The sequence below is a fragment of the Etheostoma cragini genome, chromosome 17 (genome assembly GCF_013103735.1).
Source record: "Etheostoma cragini isolate CJK2018 chromosome 17, CSU_Ecrag_1.0, whole genome shotgun sequence".
Lineage (NCBI taxonomy): Eukaryota > Metazoa > Chordata > Actinopteri > Perciformes > Percidae > Etheostoma > Etheostoma cragini.
Window position 1 is genome coordinate 5,570,875 of NC_048423.1, and position 20,444 is coordinate 5,591,318.

A 20,444-nucleotide genomic window follows, 5' to 3' on the forward strand; every position below is an offset into this window, starting at 1 on the left:
AACTTCCACATCATTGCATTCTGTTTTTATTCACAATTTGTACAGTGTCCCAACTTTTTTGGAATCGGGTTTGTAGATATGTGTGTGTATAGTGTGTACCTGTCTCTCAGAGTTTTCTCTGAGTGTTTCCAGAGTCTTCTCCAGTAAAGCCTTCTCCTTCATCAGGTCAGTACTGAGAGATTCAGCACTAAGGAGCGACTCTCTGTCTGCTGTCCGTTCACTCCCCAGCTGCTCCAACTGTAAACAATGATTTAATGAAGATGTGCTATCTTGACTGGGTTTTAATGTTCTGGTTAGTGTTCATGACAAAACAGTGACGCTGGTTCAGTAATGACTGTAAAATATTGTACATGTGATTCCCAGTCACAAAGAAGCCGGTGCAATATTGATCCATGATACAAACATAATATCGCCTCGTCCTTTCACAACTCTACAGACAACCACACACAAGTTCATGTATGCACACACTCAAACAAATACACGCAATATGAGACTGCTGTCTTGTGTGTTATGCCAAGTGTGATGTCCAACAGAAGCAGGTTGTTTATTCGTAGCCAAATTCAAGGAAGGACACAGAAAAGACAGTGTTCTGAGTCATTTTTCCATAAGAAAATGGGTTGGTGGGTTTATTGATGTCTTGAAATCGACATTTGAGTTGCTGATTTTTATAACATGCTAACAAAGGCCTTTTGATGCCTAATGGAATTTTGCGTTTGCTATGTTTTAATGCTGACTCAATAGCCTCCAGAGCAGAGATATTTCTGTTAAAGTCTACCAGGAGCTGTATTCACATTTAAATATGTTTTGGCTCTAGAGCTCAAGTCACTCGGAAATACATTTCTCACTCTTGATTTTCCCTTTGTGAGAGAAAAAGACAATTTTATGCTTTTTATTCAGAGAGCACAGAGAGAGGCTTATGTGTCTGAAAATAGCTGAGGGACTTCTCTTAGCAAGGGGCATTCGGGTTTCACAGACTGGAAAAGAAAAGGCAATGCAGGGCTGTCTGGATTTACAGCTTTGCTTTCATCCTCCTATCCCCCCTTTCTTTATACTCTCTCCTTCTTTTATTTTCAACTGTCACTGTGTGGAAGGCCTACAGCTTAAGTGGTGGGGTGATATATCATGATTGTGGGAGAGCTGCTCCTGTGTGCTAATCTTAGTGACCCTGATGAGGGGCAGAAAATTAAGCTGCAATTCCAACTGAGGATACCAAGGGAAACACTTGAGAAAAAAAACATAACTAAAGTTCACATTAAAGTTAAAAAAAATTTTAGTAATGGAAATAATGTTCAAGAATTTAAGAAATGAGGAAATGTATGTTTCTCTTAAAGAAAAACGGTCAACTTAACCCTAGTCTATATGCACAACATTTTACTTACAGGATTTATAAGGTACCGATTCCGCCGGATGCATGTCTTTTCGCCAATGTCCATTTACTTCCACATTCTTTGTGTTGAAATTTTGTTAATTTTAAGTTTTCTGTTGCATGACTAAATACAACTTTTAAACGTACAAGTCCACCAAAACAAGTTCCTTCATGAGGCTAATTTGCAGTGGCTCCGTGTGGAGGTTAGCACTGCCCATGACGTTTGTGATTGGTATAAATAAATGCGGCTAAACCAGCGCACGTTTTACTCCCGTTTAGCACGATTAATCGTTATAGAATCGTTATCTCGATTCACCCAGTTCACAATTACATTTTTAAATAACTTCAATTTTTTTCATTTATTTTGATTCTCATCATTTTACGAGTTGACTGCATCACAAATGCTACTACTTTCTTCTGTTAGTTTTAAAGGTAGACTGTATAATGCTGCAATGCTCTCCCTTCTCTTCATTGAAGCCTCTATGTTTACAGGCTTGTGGTGAAGCGCAATGTTCTATAGGTGCCAAAACAAATCTGTTTGGTACTGCCAATTTGTTTTGTTATGGTCAAAAACTACTGGTAGAGAATCGTGTAATTATTTCTAAATAAAAAAAATCATGATTCATATTTTTCCACAAATCGTGCAGGCCTACTCCCATCCCGAATGCTACTGTATGTGGCGTGGCCAGACACTCCTTCAGCGCGCTTTGGAGGAGGGGCAATGCAAGACTAACCTAACTCAACCAGAAAAAAAACATTTAAAATACAAAGTCCATTGCTTACTTTCTGGTTCAGTCTCAGGTTTTCTTGGCTGACTTTTGCCAGCTTTGTCACTGTGTCCTGACTGGCTGCTCCTCTGAGCTCCTCCACAGTCTTCAGCAGGGTCTGGTTGTCTTTCTCCAGCTTCAACAGGCGGCTCGAGGTCAGCTCATTCACCTCGTCGCCCAGAGACTTCTGAGGGGCTAATTTAATGACGGTAAAAAGATGGGGATTATACATCAATGGTTTAACAAATACTACCAAATTAAGTTCTGTTTAGACATTTAGTGCTCCAAGTCAAAACCCCAAAGTAAAAAATCCATCAAAAAAATAAAGACAAAGCCCAAGGGTCCAACCTCACATGTCTTAAAGCTTTTAAAGTGTAATTTTAACAAACACATAACACAAAGTCTTTATTTAGATCTCTGGCTAGTTAATCCTTTTAACAGCTTTTATAATCCAAAACGCACAGATTATCCAAGAGCCACTGAATATAATTACAGGATTTAACAGAATGCAAAGAAAACAGAGTGGAGGCTGGTTACTACAGAAGGGCCATGGGGATGATGCTAGAGTCAAGAGCCAATAAGCAAAGCCGGGTGTGTTGGCCTTCTGAAGTCTTCAACCTGTTCAACTCAGATTACTGTCAATGATATTTAAACTTCATGTCCTGTTCTTTGCTTTCCTTAACACTCCTATTTTTAAACTTTTGGTCAAAATACAGAAACCTTTTCTCATTCTCTGATTTTTAGAAATAGCCTTGGTTCCATCTGCTTCTTACCTTCAGTCAGATCTGGTGTCTTGGATAGTTGCTCCAGCTCCCAGCCCAGGTGCAGGGACTCGTCCATGCTCTGTTTCTGGGCCATCTCAAGCACAAGGTTCTCCTCCAACAGCTCCTCCATACGCTTACGGTCCATGTCCCGCTCCTGGAAATGACAGAGAGATATAGAAAAGTGATCAACACATGACTGCTGAAATTACTGCCCATGTCTCTTTTTTTTCTACCCCTTCTTCTGACCCCAATTTTTGATTTGAACTCCAGCTTGTCTAGCTCTAACACACATCACACTGATCCATAAACCTGTCATCTCACCATCTCCAGGTCGTGGATCTTGGATTTGAGTTGCAGACTCTCTTTCTCCAGGAGGTGCAGTTTGTCGGAGCGGGTACAGCGAGCATCCAGCTGCTCCTCCAACATGCTCTTAGTCTCCAACAGGACCTGGTTGTCTTCCTTCAGCTCCTACAGAAACCAACACAACAGCAAAGAATACAAGGTAAACAAAAGCATTATTTGTAGAAGGCATTGTTTATTATTACTTTTAATATCAGTAGCATAAGTACAATCAATAGAAACAGTATTAATAGTATAAGCAGTGGTAAAAAGAAGTTTGATATTTTTAAAAAGGTTTACACCAAATACAAAGGGTTGTCTACAATATTATATTTAGTTAAATGTACAAATATACAGTGTATAAAGTCATGAGATTATGCAGTGTAGACAGCCGCTGGGGGCTTGCTTATTGGTCACATGTTGATTGCCTGCTGTTGATAAAAAGGCCAGTTTGAACTATTATTATTAAGATTTTATTATGTTTCAAGGAATAGTGGATTCTTTTAATGTAACCCGGGGGTGTCTTTTAAGGAACACTGTCTTCATGGATTGATGTAATGTTTTGCATGTTCAGTTGTGTACCTCGACTCTGGCCTTGTAAAACTCAATGTCGTGAAGTCTCTCCTTGTATCGGCTCAGCTCGCTCTCCAGTTTGTCAACACGGATTGCTTTCTCTCTGAGTGCGTCCAGCTCATCACGATAGGCCCGAGCCGACCGAGCGTCCGACAGTAACTGGTAGCTCTGGAGGAGTTGACAGCCAATTATAGAGCATGAACATGTGGATTTGTGGATATGCATGTAGAAGTGTTTGGCTAAGTTAGGAATCACATTAACAAAGTGTGTTAACAGAAATACAATCATGAATCAAAAGCTACAGATGTTAGAAGTCAGTGGACTGTAAACTTGTAGAACTAGCAGATTATCTATAAATTACTAACATCCTAAATCGTGTGTTACATAAACAGATAAAGAACTGAAAAAACTCTATCCACACTATCAATTATCACCAGTATGCATGCATTAACACACACATCCACCACTCTGTAAACTCATCCACTTTGTTTACAGCTTCATTTGTTAGCCAGCCAGTCAGTCTGTTTCACACTCCGAATCAAAAGCCGTGTGAGGTTGTTGCTTGACTTAAAATAGCTCTAATAGCCTTTAATGAGCTAAGTCACTAGCGAGCTGATTAAAGCCTTGCAGCACTGCAGAGACAATGTACTTAAAAAGAGGAGGGAGCATTAGGTGAAAGGGAGATGATGTCATATGTATGTTTCTGTGTTGTGTAGATCAACTGTGAAGATTGCTGTGACTTATTGCGGTACCTCTTGCTGAAGCTTCTTGAGCTCCACTTCCATGTTCTCAAGCTCCTGCTTGGTGTCTAAAAGCTGCTCACTCTTCTCCTCTCTGAAAAAGAGCCAGGGAGGGAAATTAATTAAAAAAGGAGAAAATGGGGAAAAAAACAGAGGATGTAACCTAAAGACAGGAAGGACAGAAAGAATGCCAGGAGGTAGAGTAATATACAGATTCCTCTGTAGCAAAAAAGCAAGAAAAATATGATATTATGTGTCTCTGCTTGTGTGAATAAGATTAGGCCTAAGCCGTACACTGCCTTAAGGTGTGCGTGCATGTGTGTACCAATTCAGACAAGGACAGTCCTTTAAGGCTATTTCCATTTCAAAGCTTGCAGCTAAATCATTTAATGGTAGCAACGTATTGACATAGTTGCACAGAATAGTTACATTTTACACAATAATAGCTAATAGTTTGGCCTGTTTCAGCAAATTATTGCTATTAATCAAGCAAGAGCATACAGTTTTAAAAACCACTTTAAACTGGCTTACATAGACTAAAGTGTGAACTAAAAATATTTAAAAGCAATCGTACTTTACTATTTGGAGGCTATTGAGTCAGCATAAAAACATAGCAAACGCAAAATTCCATTAGGCATCAAAAGGCCTTTGTTAGCATGTTATAAAAATCAGCAACTCAAATGTTGATTTCAAGACATCAATAAACCCACCAACCCATTTTCTTATGGAAAAATGACTCAGAACACTGTCTTTTCTGTGTCCTTCCTTGAATTTGGCTACGAATAAACAACCTGCTTCTGTTGGACATCACACTTGGCATAACACACAAGACAGCAGCTAAAAACAACTGAAGAAACAATAGTACCCTGTGACTACTTTAGGGGTTAATATATGCAAATCTGCCCCCTAATGCTCAAACCCTTATTCTGGAGAAACCTCTACAACACATAAGATCAGAAAAGGAGAGAATAAAGTTTTGGTTGTGCAAGTGGTACAAAACAGAATAATTTTTTCCCTCTCAACAGTTGGGTGACAGCAAAATAGGGCAGCCTGACATTTGCTGTCTATGTGCATTTGTGTGTGTGTGTGCAAATTCTCCAGGCTCTTATCAAAGAGTGGGAATGTGTCTTGCTTTGAAGGAAAATTACTGCATTCCTGGGATGCTTGTGTGTGTGTGTGTGTGTGTGTGTGTGTGTGTGTGTGTATAACCACTCCACTGGACATCTGATGGACTATTTAATTACAGCTCTCTGGAAACTCTGGTGCATCTCAATAAGGAAAAAGGCACCCTTATTTATATATACCTCTTATTTTCTTTCAGTTATCCTCTTTCCTTTCTTTGGTTCATCCGTTTCCCCCCCTTCCCCTCCTGCAGCCCCTCCCGTCCCCATGCAACTCCCCTTTTCTAAACACCTGTCAACTCTAGCATGGCAGATTAGTTTGGGGATCATATTATGGATGCAGCTGGCTCTGCTGCTTATGTTAATGGTTTAACATGGCCTGTATGCACTGCTATATTTGAAAAGCCAAGAAACAAATGCAACCTTAATTCCTAGTCTAGTACATGTCTGACTGCTTACGCTAATCTCAATATTTGGTTGTAAGCCCTAATCTTTGCCCTATTCAAAAACAGATCCTTGTCTATTTGGGAACCACCAAAAAGCATTTTAATACTCATACATACACATTAAATATGAAGTTACAACAATGAATGCTGTTGTAAGCTATTGAATGTCACATCTATCTATCTATCTATCTATCTATCTATCTATACATCTATCTATCTATACATCTATTGCTCTATATCTGTCAATAGATATCCATCTATTGCTCGATATTGATCAATAGATATCCATCTATATCTATCTTTCGATACACACACACACACACACACACACACACACACACACACACACACACACTATATAAGCAGCTTTTGTGATAAAAATTACTAAATATTGTTCTGTAATATTTTGAACTGTTTATTAACTATAATAGTGAGTCACAGAATATTGGGATGTACCTGTCCTCTAAATAATTTTAGTACTCTTTTTTTTTAACATCATCAAACATGACAAATGGGGAAAAAAAACAACTCCTTTGCCTACAATAAATGAGTGTTTCTACAATAAAGAAATAATGTTTATAATGTCTTAATTAATGCCACAGAAACATGCGTTGGTAAATGAGGCTTACAATTCAGCGGACTTAATATACTAACAATCATCATGTGCACATTACGTTTGGTTGTAACCAATTACAGCATTACAGAACATTCCTGCCTTTCATCTCAGTGAGTTAGTGAGGATGTGTAGCTGTTAATGATCTACTGGAATTCAAGATGTAGTCGTGGTTGACCCCAAACATTAGTAACAGTTAATGGGTGGAGATTTGCCAATGATACAATTATGTTGTGAAATATCCCTGACTGTGCTGAAAAAACCCAGATACAATAGATCTATAAGTAAAGGCAATAAGAGACGTTTAGAGGCAGATGAAAGAAAGCAGTGCAAAATATTTTTACCAAGGATTTCAGTAAAGACTCACTAAGGTAAAGCAGATCTAGGAGGAGAAGCAGCCAAGAATCAGTAGCTGCAACAAAAACATTAACAAACAGACCACTGTGGAGACATTGAACCATAACCACGAGCTCTGATATACACACATATTTGTATGCAGAGATGCACCCAGACACAATAAACACACTCCCATTCTGCCTTAGAGAAGAAACTGCAATCATTTGACCAGACCACATCAGCTCGAACTGCCTTCAAGCCCTTTTTGTCTCTGGCCATTCACAGCAACAAGTAAGTAATACAATGGCAACCAACAAACAGAATCACTCATTGGCCCGCCAGGTGTTGTTCTGTAGCCCACTTTAGATCAAATGAAGAAATCGTCATAATATGTTTCAAGGAAGTATAAGGGAGATGTCTACAGTGATGAATGTCAGACCTGTCCAGCACAAGTACTACAAAAAAGAGATGCCTGAGAGTGACCTGAACTCAATTCTGAGTTATAATTAATACATTGTTTGCATTAAGCCCTCACACATGCCACTGCCTATTGGTCAAATGAGACAAAACACTGTGCTCTGCTAAATAAAAGGGTCAAAATGATACAGCATTCAAATGTGACCTAAGGCCTTTTCCAAATCATTAGGATTACTGGGAGCTTAAATTAGCATGGATGACTTGTTTGAATACATTTTCTACTTGCTAAGGTGATGAATAGTCTTCTTGTCTGGAAATCAGATCCACTGACAAATTCATGGTGAAAGAAATTTCACAACCAGGCTGTATAGACACTGTAAACTGTGTTTTCAGAACCCTAATGACAGAAGCCTTGATTCCCATTGATTTAAAAATCATAGAACTACCAATGACAGTATCAGACTCTGAGTTCACAGTTTAGATTGAAACAAATGGCAGTAAAAGAAGCAAAAATGGCTACTAGTTGCCATGTGATTGTATCTTATTTAGTTGTAAAGATGGACTAGTAATTGTATGAAGTTCTTAAGCTCGTCTATGGCTGACTTTAGAGGTATATTGTTTTTTTTCCTGCATTCTGTCCCCTTTGCCCAATTTCAGTATTTTTTATAATGATAACAGCGTGGCACTCACAGTTCCTGTCGAAGGCGTCTGATCTTGGCCTTGGCATCAGCCAACTCCACTGAGAGGTGCTGTCGGCTTTCGGTCCTCCTGATACTGGGGGAGTCCCCGGGGGACTGGGTCGGACAGGGAGCCAGTGGAGACAGCTGTACACAGTCTCTTTCCTGGGTTAACTCCACTATAATCTGCATGTGGGGGAAAAAAAGAGAGCAGGCAGTGAGATTGCTTGCTGTGTATATACAGAAGCCCATCAATAGAAGTCAAGCTGTGTGAGTTGACTTGACTCCTCAAAGCCAGACTCAGGAAGAAAACACACAACAAAAGGTGTTAAAACAGGAAAATAATTTGTGAATCTGTATTTGTTGCTTTTTTCCAACAATGGCAAAGATAGAAGTAAGATTCAACAATTCTAATAGCATGGACTGGATTAAAAGAGGAGATCCATCCAGAGCACCCCCACCATGCAAAAGTAGAACACAGGCATTAGAGCAAAAAGTACATCCACAGTCCCACACAGCCTATGTTGATCTACTGCCCGTGATAGGAAATGGGACTTTAATTGAGAGCGGCTGGACTACACAGTGATAATCTGGAGACTATTAGAACCCCTGACACACACACACACACACACAAAATGATCGGCTATATCAGTTGTGGGCATCTGCACCCTATGGGTAGGGAACTAATTTAATGAAGCATTTACTTCAAAACACACACGCACACCGACACGCACAAACACACACAAAACCCTTCCTTCCTGAGGCTGCTCTCTTGTGGTAACGGCAAAAAAGGCAAAGTTTCCACATAGTGCTGACTATAAGTAGCCTATCATTTTCATTAGGAAAGTTCTGTTCGTAGAACTGTAAAAGAAAACATCACCAAACACACATCTGCACATGACAAAAACTCACAAAGTATTCCAATCTCCTAGTTGTGCTTTACCCTGCCTTGTTTATTTATGTTTGGCTTATGTTGCTTTAGTAATAAAAAATATTTCTGACAAGGCTTAAAGCCATAACAATGTTCCTACACGTCATTACCTCCAGCTGGGTGTCCCTCTCATCCACCAGGCGTTTGAGGTGAAAAGCCAGATTTCTGGAGAGGCTGTCCAGGTCCTCAGAAGGCATTTCTCCACTTTCCAACCACTGCATGTCCACTACGTTCTCCTGATTATGAGTCACCTAAAATAAACATAATACCATCAATAACAAGATTTTGTCCCCTTATGTAGATAACTAAATGCTGTTCAAAGATGCCTTCATTAATCAGTTCATTTTTCCACTATTAGCATATTGTCCATAAGCTGAGTGGTAATTGAGCTAAAGGAGGTCTAGGAGGTTAAATATCATAATTCTCTCCAGTTTTGTTTTCTATGGAAGAAATACCTCTTGGATGTGGGATGCTATGGCAGCTTTGGTGTCAAAGTCCAGAGTCTGAATACACTCAATGTACTCTTCCTTCTTCTCGCACTGTAAACAGAGGTAGAAAGGGGGGAGAAGTGATGGAGAAAGACATGTTTGTAATGTTAAAGATATCAGACAAACACCACGTTCCTCTCTTTGCACTGGATGTAAGCTTTAAGGACGATTAGAGGTTCCACCCGGGTGTCTGTTGCCATTACTGGCGATCATAGCTGTAGCTGAAAAATATCAGACAGTGAAAGGAATGGACACATTGATGCATTAGACTTTGACAGTGACAAAAAGTTGTCGTCGGGTGACTGTGCCAAGAGAAATCTCAATTATTCTGAATCTTGCCGAGAAGGAGGGCGTAGGTACATGTAAGGAGTTAACAAAGGTACAGGCTAATTATTGCTAGCTAAAATGCTAGTTAACATTAGTAATTAAACTTAAACGGCTAATGTGACTCGAAACGGTCTGCAAGCTTTTCCTGACAACATGGTAATTCCTCTACTATGAGACAGAAATTTGCACGGTTATGACACAATTGTATCATGAGATTTTTGATAAATATTCTCCAGAAATGATTTAAGGACTTAGTGGGTAAAGGTAAATAATAGAACAGCTAGAACAGTCTGGTAAGTTCAGACGACATCACGTTACTGTAATGCAGGTTTTAAAACAAGGAAAAGACAACACTTACACGATATATCCAAAATGTAAGACGATTCCTTGTCAGATCGCAATATTGATACAACATCGATATATTGCCCAGCCCTACATACTGTACACATATGCAAAGTGTGCAGCTGTTTAAGTGGATTAAACTGTGCTCTTACCTGGACAGCACAGCCTAGCAGCAGCAGCAACAGTTTTTTCATCTCCTCCAGACCTTGCTCTGAAGAAAACAAAACACAAAGATAGAGTATTATGACTACAGCCACACCACATAAAGTATGTATGTCAAAACAAACAAATACTTTGCAATCATTAAATATAGTCTTGCCGCTGTTTTGTCTTGTCTGACATTCTGTTCCATCAGATTTTGTGGTTAAAGAAGGAGTCAAAACACACAGAGGTCAATGAATAAATTCCATTAATGAGTTTTATTGATAGCTGTAGAAACCTTTGCCTCAAGCACTTTACCGCAAAATGAGAGACCTGGTGATTGATTAAGGGAAGTAACTGACTCGATTACATATGTATAGCCCTTCTTTACAATGAAGTCTTACAAAAAGTGCTTTGTAATTAGCCCATTGTCATTTTTTCTGTATATTATATAGGTTATAGCAGGTAACTTCTAGGCAGGTGGCGTCTCACTCATGTGCCTGCTCTGTTCAATGTATTTTCCAATAAAGAAATAATAAAACATTTAGTAGGTCACATTTGAGGTGCCACCTTGGAAACATCACCCATCTATCCCACATATACTTAAGCATAGCAATTAACTTAAATTCCTAGGTTGTTACAATCTCCCTCTAATAAAACGCCTTCATCTACTACCAGTGCCACAACGTTTTCCACAGTGTATAGATCTGGCAGGATGAACTTACAGCGCTCTTCCACATGTTAAGACATTTTGGCAGAAACCAGTGACAACCACAAACAGCTGCTAGCATGCTCAACAGGTCTGAGCTCATCTGTGGGATTTGTTGCTTAACAGAAGTAAACCAGGTGGTGGCTTTATTTGTTACACTGACTAAGTGGTATGGTATATGCAAGTTGGGTCCATACTAGGACTGTGTGTTCTACCCATTTGGAGCAGGGTGTGTGTGTTTGTGTGTGTGTGTGTGTGTGTGTGTGTGTGTGTGTGTGTGTGTGTGTGTGTGTGTGTGTGTGTGTGTGTGTGTGTGTGTGAGATAAGCCGGCTCATCATGTTGCCCAGGGGGTAGTGAGTGCTAACACTGTCCGGCTCTAATAATAATAAATCCAGATTAGTGACAGCATGTTTTCTGTATAGGGTGGTCTGCCTCTCAGTTTAATAGACCAATCATCACAGCAGGAACAGCTAAATGGCAGGCATACTGGAAAAACAATTTTGATCTGTGACTTTATGCTTTGTTCAACTTTCCAAATGATTTAAATGAAAATCAAATAAGATGAATAAAACTACTTCTCAACAATATCTCAAATGCTGGAGAAAGGAGTCAGGTTGTCAGTGTAAAGCACCAATTTATTGAGTGGCAAACAGACGACAAGGCTGTTCCTTTGGAAAAGCTTAGTATGTTAAAACAGAGGATCTATCCATCAATTTTACAGAATGCTCCACCGAATCAATCTCCCTTATCTCATTCCTGTTGAATCAATAGAGACACACACGTCAATGTGTTATTTAGCAATCAAATACCTCCGTGTGTTCACGATGTGGTTAAATCATCATCTTTTAGGTATTGGACACTAAATGTACTCATGAAAGTTAATACTTGATCAAAGGCCCAAGCCAGGAGTTAACATGACAAACAAACACTGATAAGGGAAAACAAAACCACTGCTGCGCAGCAATCTAGACTGAAACTTTGACAATGTTGTACTTTTTGGCCATGGCTCAATCAGTGATGTCACAGCATGTTATTTTGCCTTACAGCTGGTGGAAAACTGAGGCTATGCAGCAGTCTTTATCCTCTCTATGTGATTAGGACTAAGACTGGATAATGTTTGGATTTGTCTATTGTGATATGGAAATTCAGATGTGATTACGTTAGTTCTGTACAGCAGCCATGGAAATATGGCGAATTTGTTTTTGCTAGGCCTCAGGGAAACCTTCCAGTGGATGAGTAGGACATCACAATTTGCAAATCGCAATTTCTGTAATTTTTGGATTTGACAGACACTCTCTTTTATCATTCTTTACACAACTACCTCTGTTAGTTTTTTGTGTGTACAATGGAGTGCAACACTATGAATGGCTGAATATAAAATCCACAGAAATATCGCATCTTACTCCTCTCTAGAATGCAGACTTTGAGTGTGGCTGTTTTAAACAACTATAAAACACTTTGTCTTTGACCGTGGTCAGACAAAAACTACTTATTTTAAAGCATAATGCGTCTTAATTAGGTCCACTCCTGCAACAGTCATAACTAACTTGCTGAAATAACTGCACCTGCATGGACTGATTGTAAAAAGTAGCACCAAGTCATGAATTACATGGCTTTCCGGTTGTTAACAGGGACACAACTCAATGGAAGAGTGAGATTTTTGCGTTTGGAATGGAAACCTTTTTCCATTCATGCTTTGATGGTGTGCTATCAATCACTGTTTTGTGCTTAGTCAGCACTAGACAATTCCTCACTAGCACCTGTATTCACGATATAAAAAGACATAAGCCTATAGAGAGAATATTAGCAAATTTAGGCCTAAAATGATGACGGTAGATAAAACGTAATTCTCGCTTGCAGCTGCGGGGCTTAAAGGTACACTATTGGAGCCAATATTAGAGCCATAGGAACCTACTCCACTCAGGGAAGGGATTTAGCTCATCTACTGAGTCAACGTAAAAAAGATAAGAACCCTCATTGGATAAATAATTTATGCAGCTAGAGCGGGGGAAGAAGAGGGAGAAACGGTAAGAGGGAGAGATGAAAGGAAAAGAGGCAAAAAAGGGAAATCACCATAGAGCACAAGCAACACAAACACAAGGGATGGATATAGATATAGAAAAACCAAGATCAAGAAAGAGCAGAAGTAAAAGAGGCAAGGTTGAAAACAAAAAAAGAGAAATCTCCCTCCAACAGCAGGAGAAAGGCGGCTTCAAGGAGACGCAGCAGTCTCTCTGCTAGCCGCATCTTTTCTCCCTACCTCTCGTCCTCCCCTCTTATACTCATTTCAACCATCCGTTTATTCTCAGCAAAACTCATCCACCCACCAACCCGCCCGTCCTTCCTTCCTTCCTTCCTTCTTTCAACATTGTTACAAATCATCTGCGCCTCCAGAGTGTCAGCATTCACTCATCTAGGCCTCCTTTTTCACCTCCTGTCCCTCCTCCCTGCTTTATTCTCCCTGGGAGAAACAACAGGTCAAACAGACAGTGACTAACCCTTCTTCCTGCAATGCCATTGTTTATCTGTGTGAGGATGTGAGTGAATAAAAAACTAAAGCAATTGTGTGGCTGCATACATGTGCAATCCACTGCTTCAACCCTCTCTTCTTCCATGATGAAAGAGTCATTGAGGACCCGATGACTTGCTTGTCAGTGGTGGGACTGGTACAAGCAATCTGATATTGCTTTGACAGCATGCCAGAGTATATTCAGCCCATCTCACTGGAGCAGAGGACAGAGTTGGCTGAACCTTATTTTCAGATTATTTCAGGGCATTTGTGCTTCATAACACAAACAGTGTCAAGTGACATCAACGACAGACAGCCCGGAGCTGAGGTCAGCGTCTTCAGCAACAGTACACGCTCCACAGTCTGCCTTTACACAACCAGCTAAAGGTGAGCATAACAAAAAAATGATACAATACAAAAAAAAAACAGAACATATTGGTCAAATTGGCATTTTCTCCTGTTTATATTCATTTTTTCAGTCTCATAACTGAGCCAACCCGGCACTTTGGCTACATCTTCGAAGTCGTACCCACAAACAATCCTGTCAATTCTTTCTCACTGAGACAATGGACACCACAACAATGTGAACACGGACTGTATAAACACAGAAAACATTTGCCTGCATGAAACGCAGTTTAGTTCAGAAAAAAGTCAGGCCTGCTATTTTTACCAGAAAAGTTTGCACGCACGAACGCACGCACGCACGCATGCGCACACCCCGCCCCAGGTTATGCTTTCTGTCAGCTGTCAACATATGTCTTGTGTCCTGTTAGTTGTTGCTACTGTTTAAAAGGATTTCTGAAAATTGTGAGATGCCTTTATCTAAGACTACATATTGATTTGTATCATCCATATGCCCCATATGTATGCTTAAATGTATATATATATATATTTATAAAAGATAGACAAAAATCTAGATTGCATCGGAGATTTGTATATGGTGATCTGTCAACTGTGCAGTGTTGTATATCAGTAGGAATAGCGGAGAGAGTCTGTTGCAGACTGAGTTTATGCAACAACAACAAAAATGACTGCAATAGACTTGAGTGAAGAACCTACATATCAACATCTGATATTTTTGGGTGAGAGTAACAGAGATAGTTGCAAACATATTTTGAGGAGAAGGACTTAAATTTTCAAAAAATCTGAACAGATCACTGCTGAAAATTCACAGGCTTTAAGACAGACTCAACAAGGACATGCTGAGTGAGTGTGCATAATTACTTGCATCCACAAGAGAGTGTGTGCATGTGCATCTCAGTGTGCATGTATATACAAGGCGGATTTAGGTAAATCAGAGCCGGGGGGGGGGGGGGGGCATAATGCAGTGCATTAACCACTGTTCACTGTTTTGAAGACACCCCTCCCCCATCCACCAACACACACACACACACACACGCACGCAGAGTCGTACCCGGCCCCCTAATGAGAGCATAATAAAAGCCACATGGCCAATGACTTTCAGCTGGCGGCTGCTGAGCCGGAGAATCAGACTCCTCAGCCACCGCTGGTCTGACTGACTGATTATGTGACAAGCCGGAGGGTAAAGGCCAAAAGAAACCCTGAGGAATGCTGTCTTATGCTTTCTGCCTGCTCTGGTCCACTTGTCCGGAGCTGGCCTCCACTCTTGTCTATGTTGGGTCAACTTAACATTCACTTCAGACACGTGTAAGGCTGTTTTGATTTTCAAGTTGCTGTACGTACGGTAGATCTTCAGAAATGCTCTGCTTCCAAATCCAAACAGTAGACATTATTTTGGGAGTTCTGTTTATGAACGATTCCCTACTGGCTTCAAAATTGCTAGATTAGGAGTTTGGAGAATGCTATTAATTGTCGTTATCATTAGTATAACAAATACTTATAAGAACTCATTCAAAATAATTATAAAAACCTGTGTTTACTGTGTATTGCAAAGCAGTGTTACCATGTTATCATTGCAAGAAACCCAGTCAAACACAACAGTGTGTATACTCACTGCAGTCTGCTATTGTGCATTTATTTACCCTTCATCCTTGTGGGGCCGCATGAAAATTAAAGAAGTAACTGTGACCATTGAAAAGTGATGAAAAGACAAAAATTAAAGCAATGGCTGTGGTGAAAGTGTGAAAAAGGCAGCTGAGGGAGGACAGGGATTAAGAAGCCATTTCATCTGCTTAAAAAGAAAGGTATACATATCAACATGCTCTGCCAGCTGAGGCTGGAATCAATTTACTTTGAAGAGGTGCACACAAAGGCAATGCATCTGTGGGCACTCTTTTCCAAAAGTAAAAACAACCAATCCAAATGTCTTGAAGTGGTTTTAGCAAAAGTTTGGCAAGGGGGGCTATTGGCCAGTAACATATTATACAGGCTGGGAGGCAGGAAGAATTTTTCCATTACATAGTTCTTTTTTATCCATAGAACCCTTTCATTTCCACAGCCAGCACACCATGATCTGAAATGATGGCCTTCTCCTAGTTATCTACTCTCCTCAGTGGCTTCATCAAGATCACAGTGGACTATCACGTAGCAGTTCAGGCTACAGAGGTCAAGCTGATTGAAACACTTGACGCTGCACTATGGCTGATCAGACATATCAAATAGCAAGGTTCAGAAAGTCAAAGCTTTAGCTGTATAATGGTTAAATTAACAGTCATGGATAAAAGAAATCTCTAGACTAGTAAACGTGGTTTACTTTTGGCTGTTCTTATAAAAAACGACAGAGTATTAACCTTTCTCAACAATGTTTCAAAACCAGTCACTGTTTAGCAAATTGGTCCATTCAATTCAGAGTAATGGCGGAAGTATAGTTATGCTTCTCCCTCTTAGGAACTAATTTATAATACTGTTTTTTCATGCATGTTTTATTCCCCCGATTTATCTTTATCACCAGTGAGTATCATCTCCTTCTTATAATCCCATTCTTTGACAATGGTATGCATAAAAGATGCTGTCAGAAGACATATTTGGGTAAATAGCAACATTCAACCCCAACCACTAAGTCTCTTTCCACTGTATGAGATTGCACTTAAAATGGTTTATAATTCTGCCAGCTCTCATTACCTTCCTGAACAGACTGCAGCCAGTGAGGTTCAAGGAATCAATATATCATCAAATGTTCCAAATGTGCCTTGTTAGGAGCAATAGTTTGAATATTTTAGAATAAAAGGCCTTTTGGCTAACAATGTGGGTACCAAAGCATTTTAACATCAAAATTTGTCTGAGTGACCAAAATGTTTTTTCCTTAACACCATAAATCTGCCAAATTTCACATTCTTCTGTTAAGTCCCTTTTAATTCTGCCATCAAGTCCATTTTTAAAATGTGTGGGTTATGAATGACGGTCAAATAGGCAGCTCATTATCGAGCACAAAGAAAAGAAGTGGCTGCAAAATGAAATCTACAGCCAAAGAGAAAGTCAATTGAAAACATCAAAGCAATGGATAATTAAAAAGGAGGTCTATTGTTGCATTTTAAAGTGACAAAAGCACTGTAAAATTCCATGTGCCCTCCTTATGAACTGTACGCACGCTTGCTGCTCATGTGATTGAAAAAGAAGAGTATCCTGGAGCAGATAGGTATACTTTTTAAGGTATACTTTTTAGTGTTGCTTATGTTTAGAGGCCAAGCACACTCAAATTAAAACCTGCACAGCAGTGGTCAAAGGATTAGTCTGTAAAACATTGTGGTTGGATTGTTTAGCACACAGACACTTACCAGACAAAGGGTTCCGGCCCAGTACCAGCACGTTTGGTAAAGGCATCATCACCAGCTGCTGGAGCGTCTCCTGTTACGCAAAGAAATACAAAAGAAAAGAGAGAAGAGAGTGATCACTACTTAGCATTTAAAAGAATTACAAATTTGAATATGGCGAGATACAATTTACATGACCCTGACCTAGCCCAATTCTGATTTAACTTCTAATCTAATTATTAAAAAGGAGTTTGAGTGTTTTGGATTTTGTGACTAGGATTGTGTTTGAATCTTCCGTTGACATGCTGGACAAACATAAAATCATTGTAATTCTATTAGTCCAATAATTCAATTCAAATCACTTTATTTATCCCCAGGGAGCAATTAAATAGTAAGCATCATCCTCCTAATAATAAGCTCACTATGAGAAGAACTTCAGCCTTCCACATGTGTGTAACCCTAAGAAAGCAGAGGTTGTCATTGCAAATCCCCATTTCAACCAGATTCTGCACTACATTCAGAATATAGACAGTGTGAAAGGCTGCAGGTATTAGACTGTAATTTAATCTCTAATCAAAGACAGTAATAGTGTAATAAGTGTTTACAGTGTTACAGTGTGTGGGCGAGTATATATTATCAAGACAGCCAAGGGGACGGAAAAATTAATGTATCAGTCTCCGTTAGTGGACAGAGTGTTGGTTTCACTGGAGATGTCATTCGATGTGTGCGCATTTGTGTGTGTGTGTGTGTAAGTGGTATTTATGTGGGTTAAATTTCTGGTGTGGGTTTTGCCGCAGGGCCCCCTCTATTCACATGTCAATCATGAAACCAAAATGAAACCATGAGCTGCAGTTTACAGCACTCATGCAGACAAATGCACCGATATGTACATGTATACACGCACATATGCAGACACACAGCGGGTAAGGTTGGACAGGACTTAAACCAAAACATCAACACTATTATGTAAAATCATCAAATTATGAGCACTGCAGTAGAGCACAAACAAGCTAATAGAAACAACACATTAGTTGAATTTGTGTCTTTACATAATTATGTTGCCTAATCTTTGCAATAACTGACATGACACAAAGTGTATTCACTTTAAAACAACCAGGATAGCCATTTGGTATGGTGGTGCATTATAATCATACATGGAAGTAATGACTCATCAATGACCTGACAAAATATGTGTTTAGTCTTAACCTTCAGAGTAGTTCAAACCAAGTCCAAACCACAGTCGTCCACAAAAGAAAGGCTGGTTTCTTCAAGCAGAAATGACAAGAAGGTCAGCTAACTTGAATATTTTATGTCTACCTGATGGCAGAGAGCCATTTGAACTCATCTGACCCAACAGTTTGACTATTCTATGCAAGTTACTGCTTTTGTCATGACAAAGAGGCTTATATAAGTTAAGGGGTTTACAGAAGCCTCCCTCCCGCCATTACCATCTGCCCTATACATATTGCATTACCTCATGATGGAGGTAAAGGGGGCAGGAAATCTGACATCATTGGCTGGTTTTGATGGTATATAAATAGAACAACATCTGTGATTATTTTGAGAATGCTTAAAAGCAGCAACCAAATTAATTGACAGAGCCAAAGACTTCAAAACTGTATACCCAACATATACTGAACAAAATTATAAATGCAACGCTTTTTGTTTTTTCCCCCCCAACCCTAAACATAACACCAGATCCTACGCCTTTTGTGTACATTGAAAAAGTCTTAGATCTTTGTGTTCAGCTCATGAACAAAATTAAAAAACAAAAGTGCTGCATTTATAATTTTGTTCAGTGTATCTTCTATAGATTTCTTATCTACCTCAAAATCCCAGGACACTTTACTTACTAGAATATACTTATTTAGCGTCATAGACTTATCTAAAAGCAACATATTAACTTTCTCATAAAGAGATGTTCTTGTCTGAGATTTAGCACCTTACCTTGAATGAATGAGCTTCTGACTCTAAATGTAGGGTGACAAGCCCCTAACCGGACAAATTAAACCATATGTTCAATATTACCATACTGTCTATAAATCAAAGCAAATGTCTGGAAAAAGTTTTCTAAGCATATATGTTTATACTCTTAAGCTGCCGTTTTAATGAAACATCAAATTTGCATTATTTCATCCATCTTCAACACTATGATTCAGGGCTTTTTTCCCCCCACATTCCTGTTTACACAATGCTTACAATGTGTTTGTTGTTTGAAAAACATACATGTGTCATTGTTTCTCCATGTCAGGGGAAATATATTAAGTACAGTTGCAAACAACTCCAGATATACCCCCCTTATCAGAGCTTGCAGCAGAAGGCAACAGACACCTTTGGTCATGTAAAGCTTTGTTGGCGGTTTGATTTGATGCCGAGACAGAAAACCACTGGAGGAAGAGTGGAGAATGGGGTGGTAGATTTCCAGTGCATCACTCACATCTGGTTTCAAGCAGATGGCACAATCTCTTACTCTTGACAGTGGAAAATTACCTGCTGCAACACTATGAGAACTTGGAAGAAAAAAAAAAGTATATACTATAAAAAAAAAGCCATTTTGTAGGTTCTCATTAAATGTATCCAAGAGGAGACCAAAATCATGCAGATCAGAACAGTGCTTTAACCTCCGCACACAAACACACCGAGACACTTCAATGTCCTGAGATCAAGGCCAAAGTTTAGGTCTCACTGATCAGTCAGAGTTATTAAATTATGAGCATGATTGCTATGGTTTTTCATAAGGTTAGGGTTCATGGTAATGAGAGCACTGGCCCCATTTGTCTTGTCTGTCTATCTCTCTGTCACACTGGTGTACTGGGCATGCTGGGAGAGCGGGTATGGTGTGTTTTGATGATGTTATGATGGTCATTTCCAAATCTCTCAACAGAAAAAACACTTTGTTAATAAGTCATCAAAAATGATAATATCATATGGCAACCCTGATACTATGATGACTAATACTGCCAGGCAGTTCCAGTCAGAAATGACCAAACAGCCATAATGTCTGAGGACTGAGACAGATTGACAACATGCGTCAGACAGAATAATCAACATAGCTCAGAGAGACACATTTGGTATCTCACAGCCAGGCATTTGGTGTGGCTGAAAAGCCAATCCAGCATGTAGAACTCATGACAGCTGGTCTGGGCAAAACTTTAAAAAGAGCCAA

At 39.5% G+C, this 20,444-nt stretch overlaps 1 protein-coding gene across 7 annotated transcripts in view; it reads right to left on the reverse strand.

The window, feature by feature from the left end:
- LOC117960090 (girdin-like) overlaps positions 1–20,444 on the reverse strand; it is a 64,975-nt gene that overhangs the window by 22,852 nt on the left and 21,679 nt on the right. For all 7 annotated transcript variants that reach the window (XR_004660065.1, XM_034897653.1, XM_034897652.1 and 4 more), the window contains exons 4-14: positions 17,303–17,372; positions 10,400–10,458; positions 9,546–9,629; positions 9,201–9,341; positions 8,173–8,345; positions 4,562–4,643; positions 3,819–3,977; positions 3,219–3,365; positions 2,907–3,051; positions 2,150–2,328; positions 100–237 (exon numbers count right to left, since the gene is read on the reverse strand). Coding sequence is in view for 6 of the 7 variants with exons in the window: in XM_034897653.1 (XP_034753544.1) it covers positions 100–237; positions 2,150–2,328; positions 2,907–3,051; positions 3,219–3,365; positions 3,819–3,977; positions 4,562–4,643; positions 8,173–8,345; positions 9,201–9,341; positions 9,546–9,629; positions 10,400–10,458; positions 17,303–17,372 (1,377 nt within the window). In the remaining variant the exon portion in view is untranslated. The remainder of the gene's footprint in view (positions 1–99; positions 238–2,149; positions 2,329–2,906; positions 3,052–3,218; positions 3,366–3,818; positions 3,978–4,561; positions 4,644–8,172; positions 8,346–9,200; positions 9,342–9,545; positions 9,630–10,399; positions 10,459–17,302; positions 17,373–20,444) is intronic.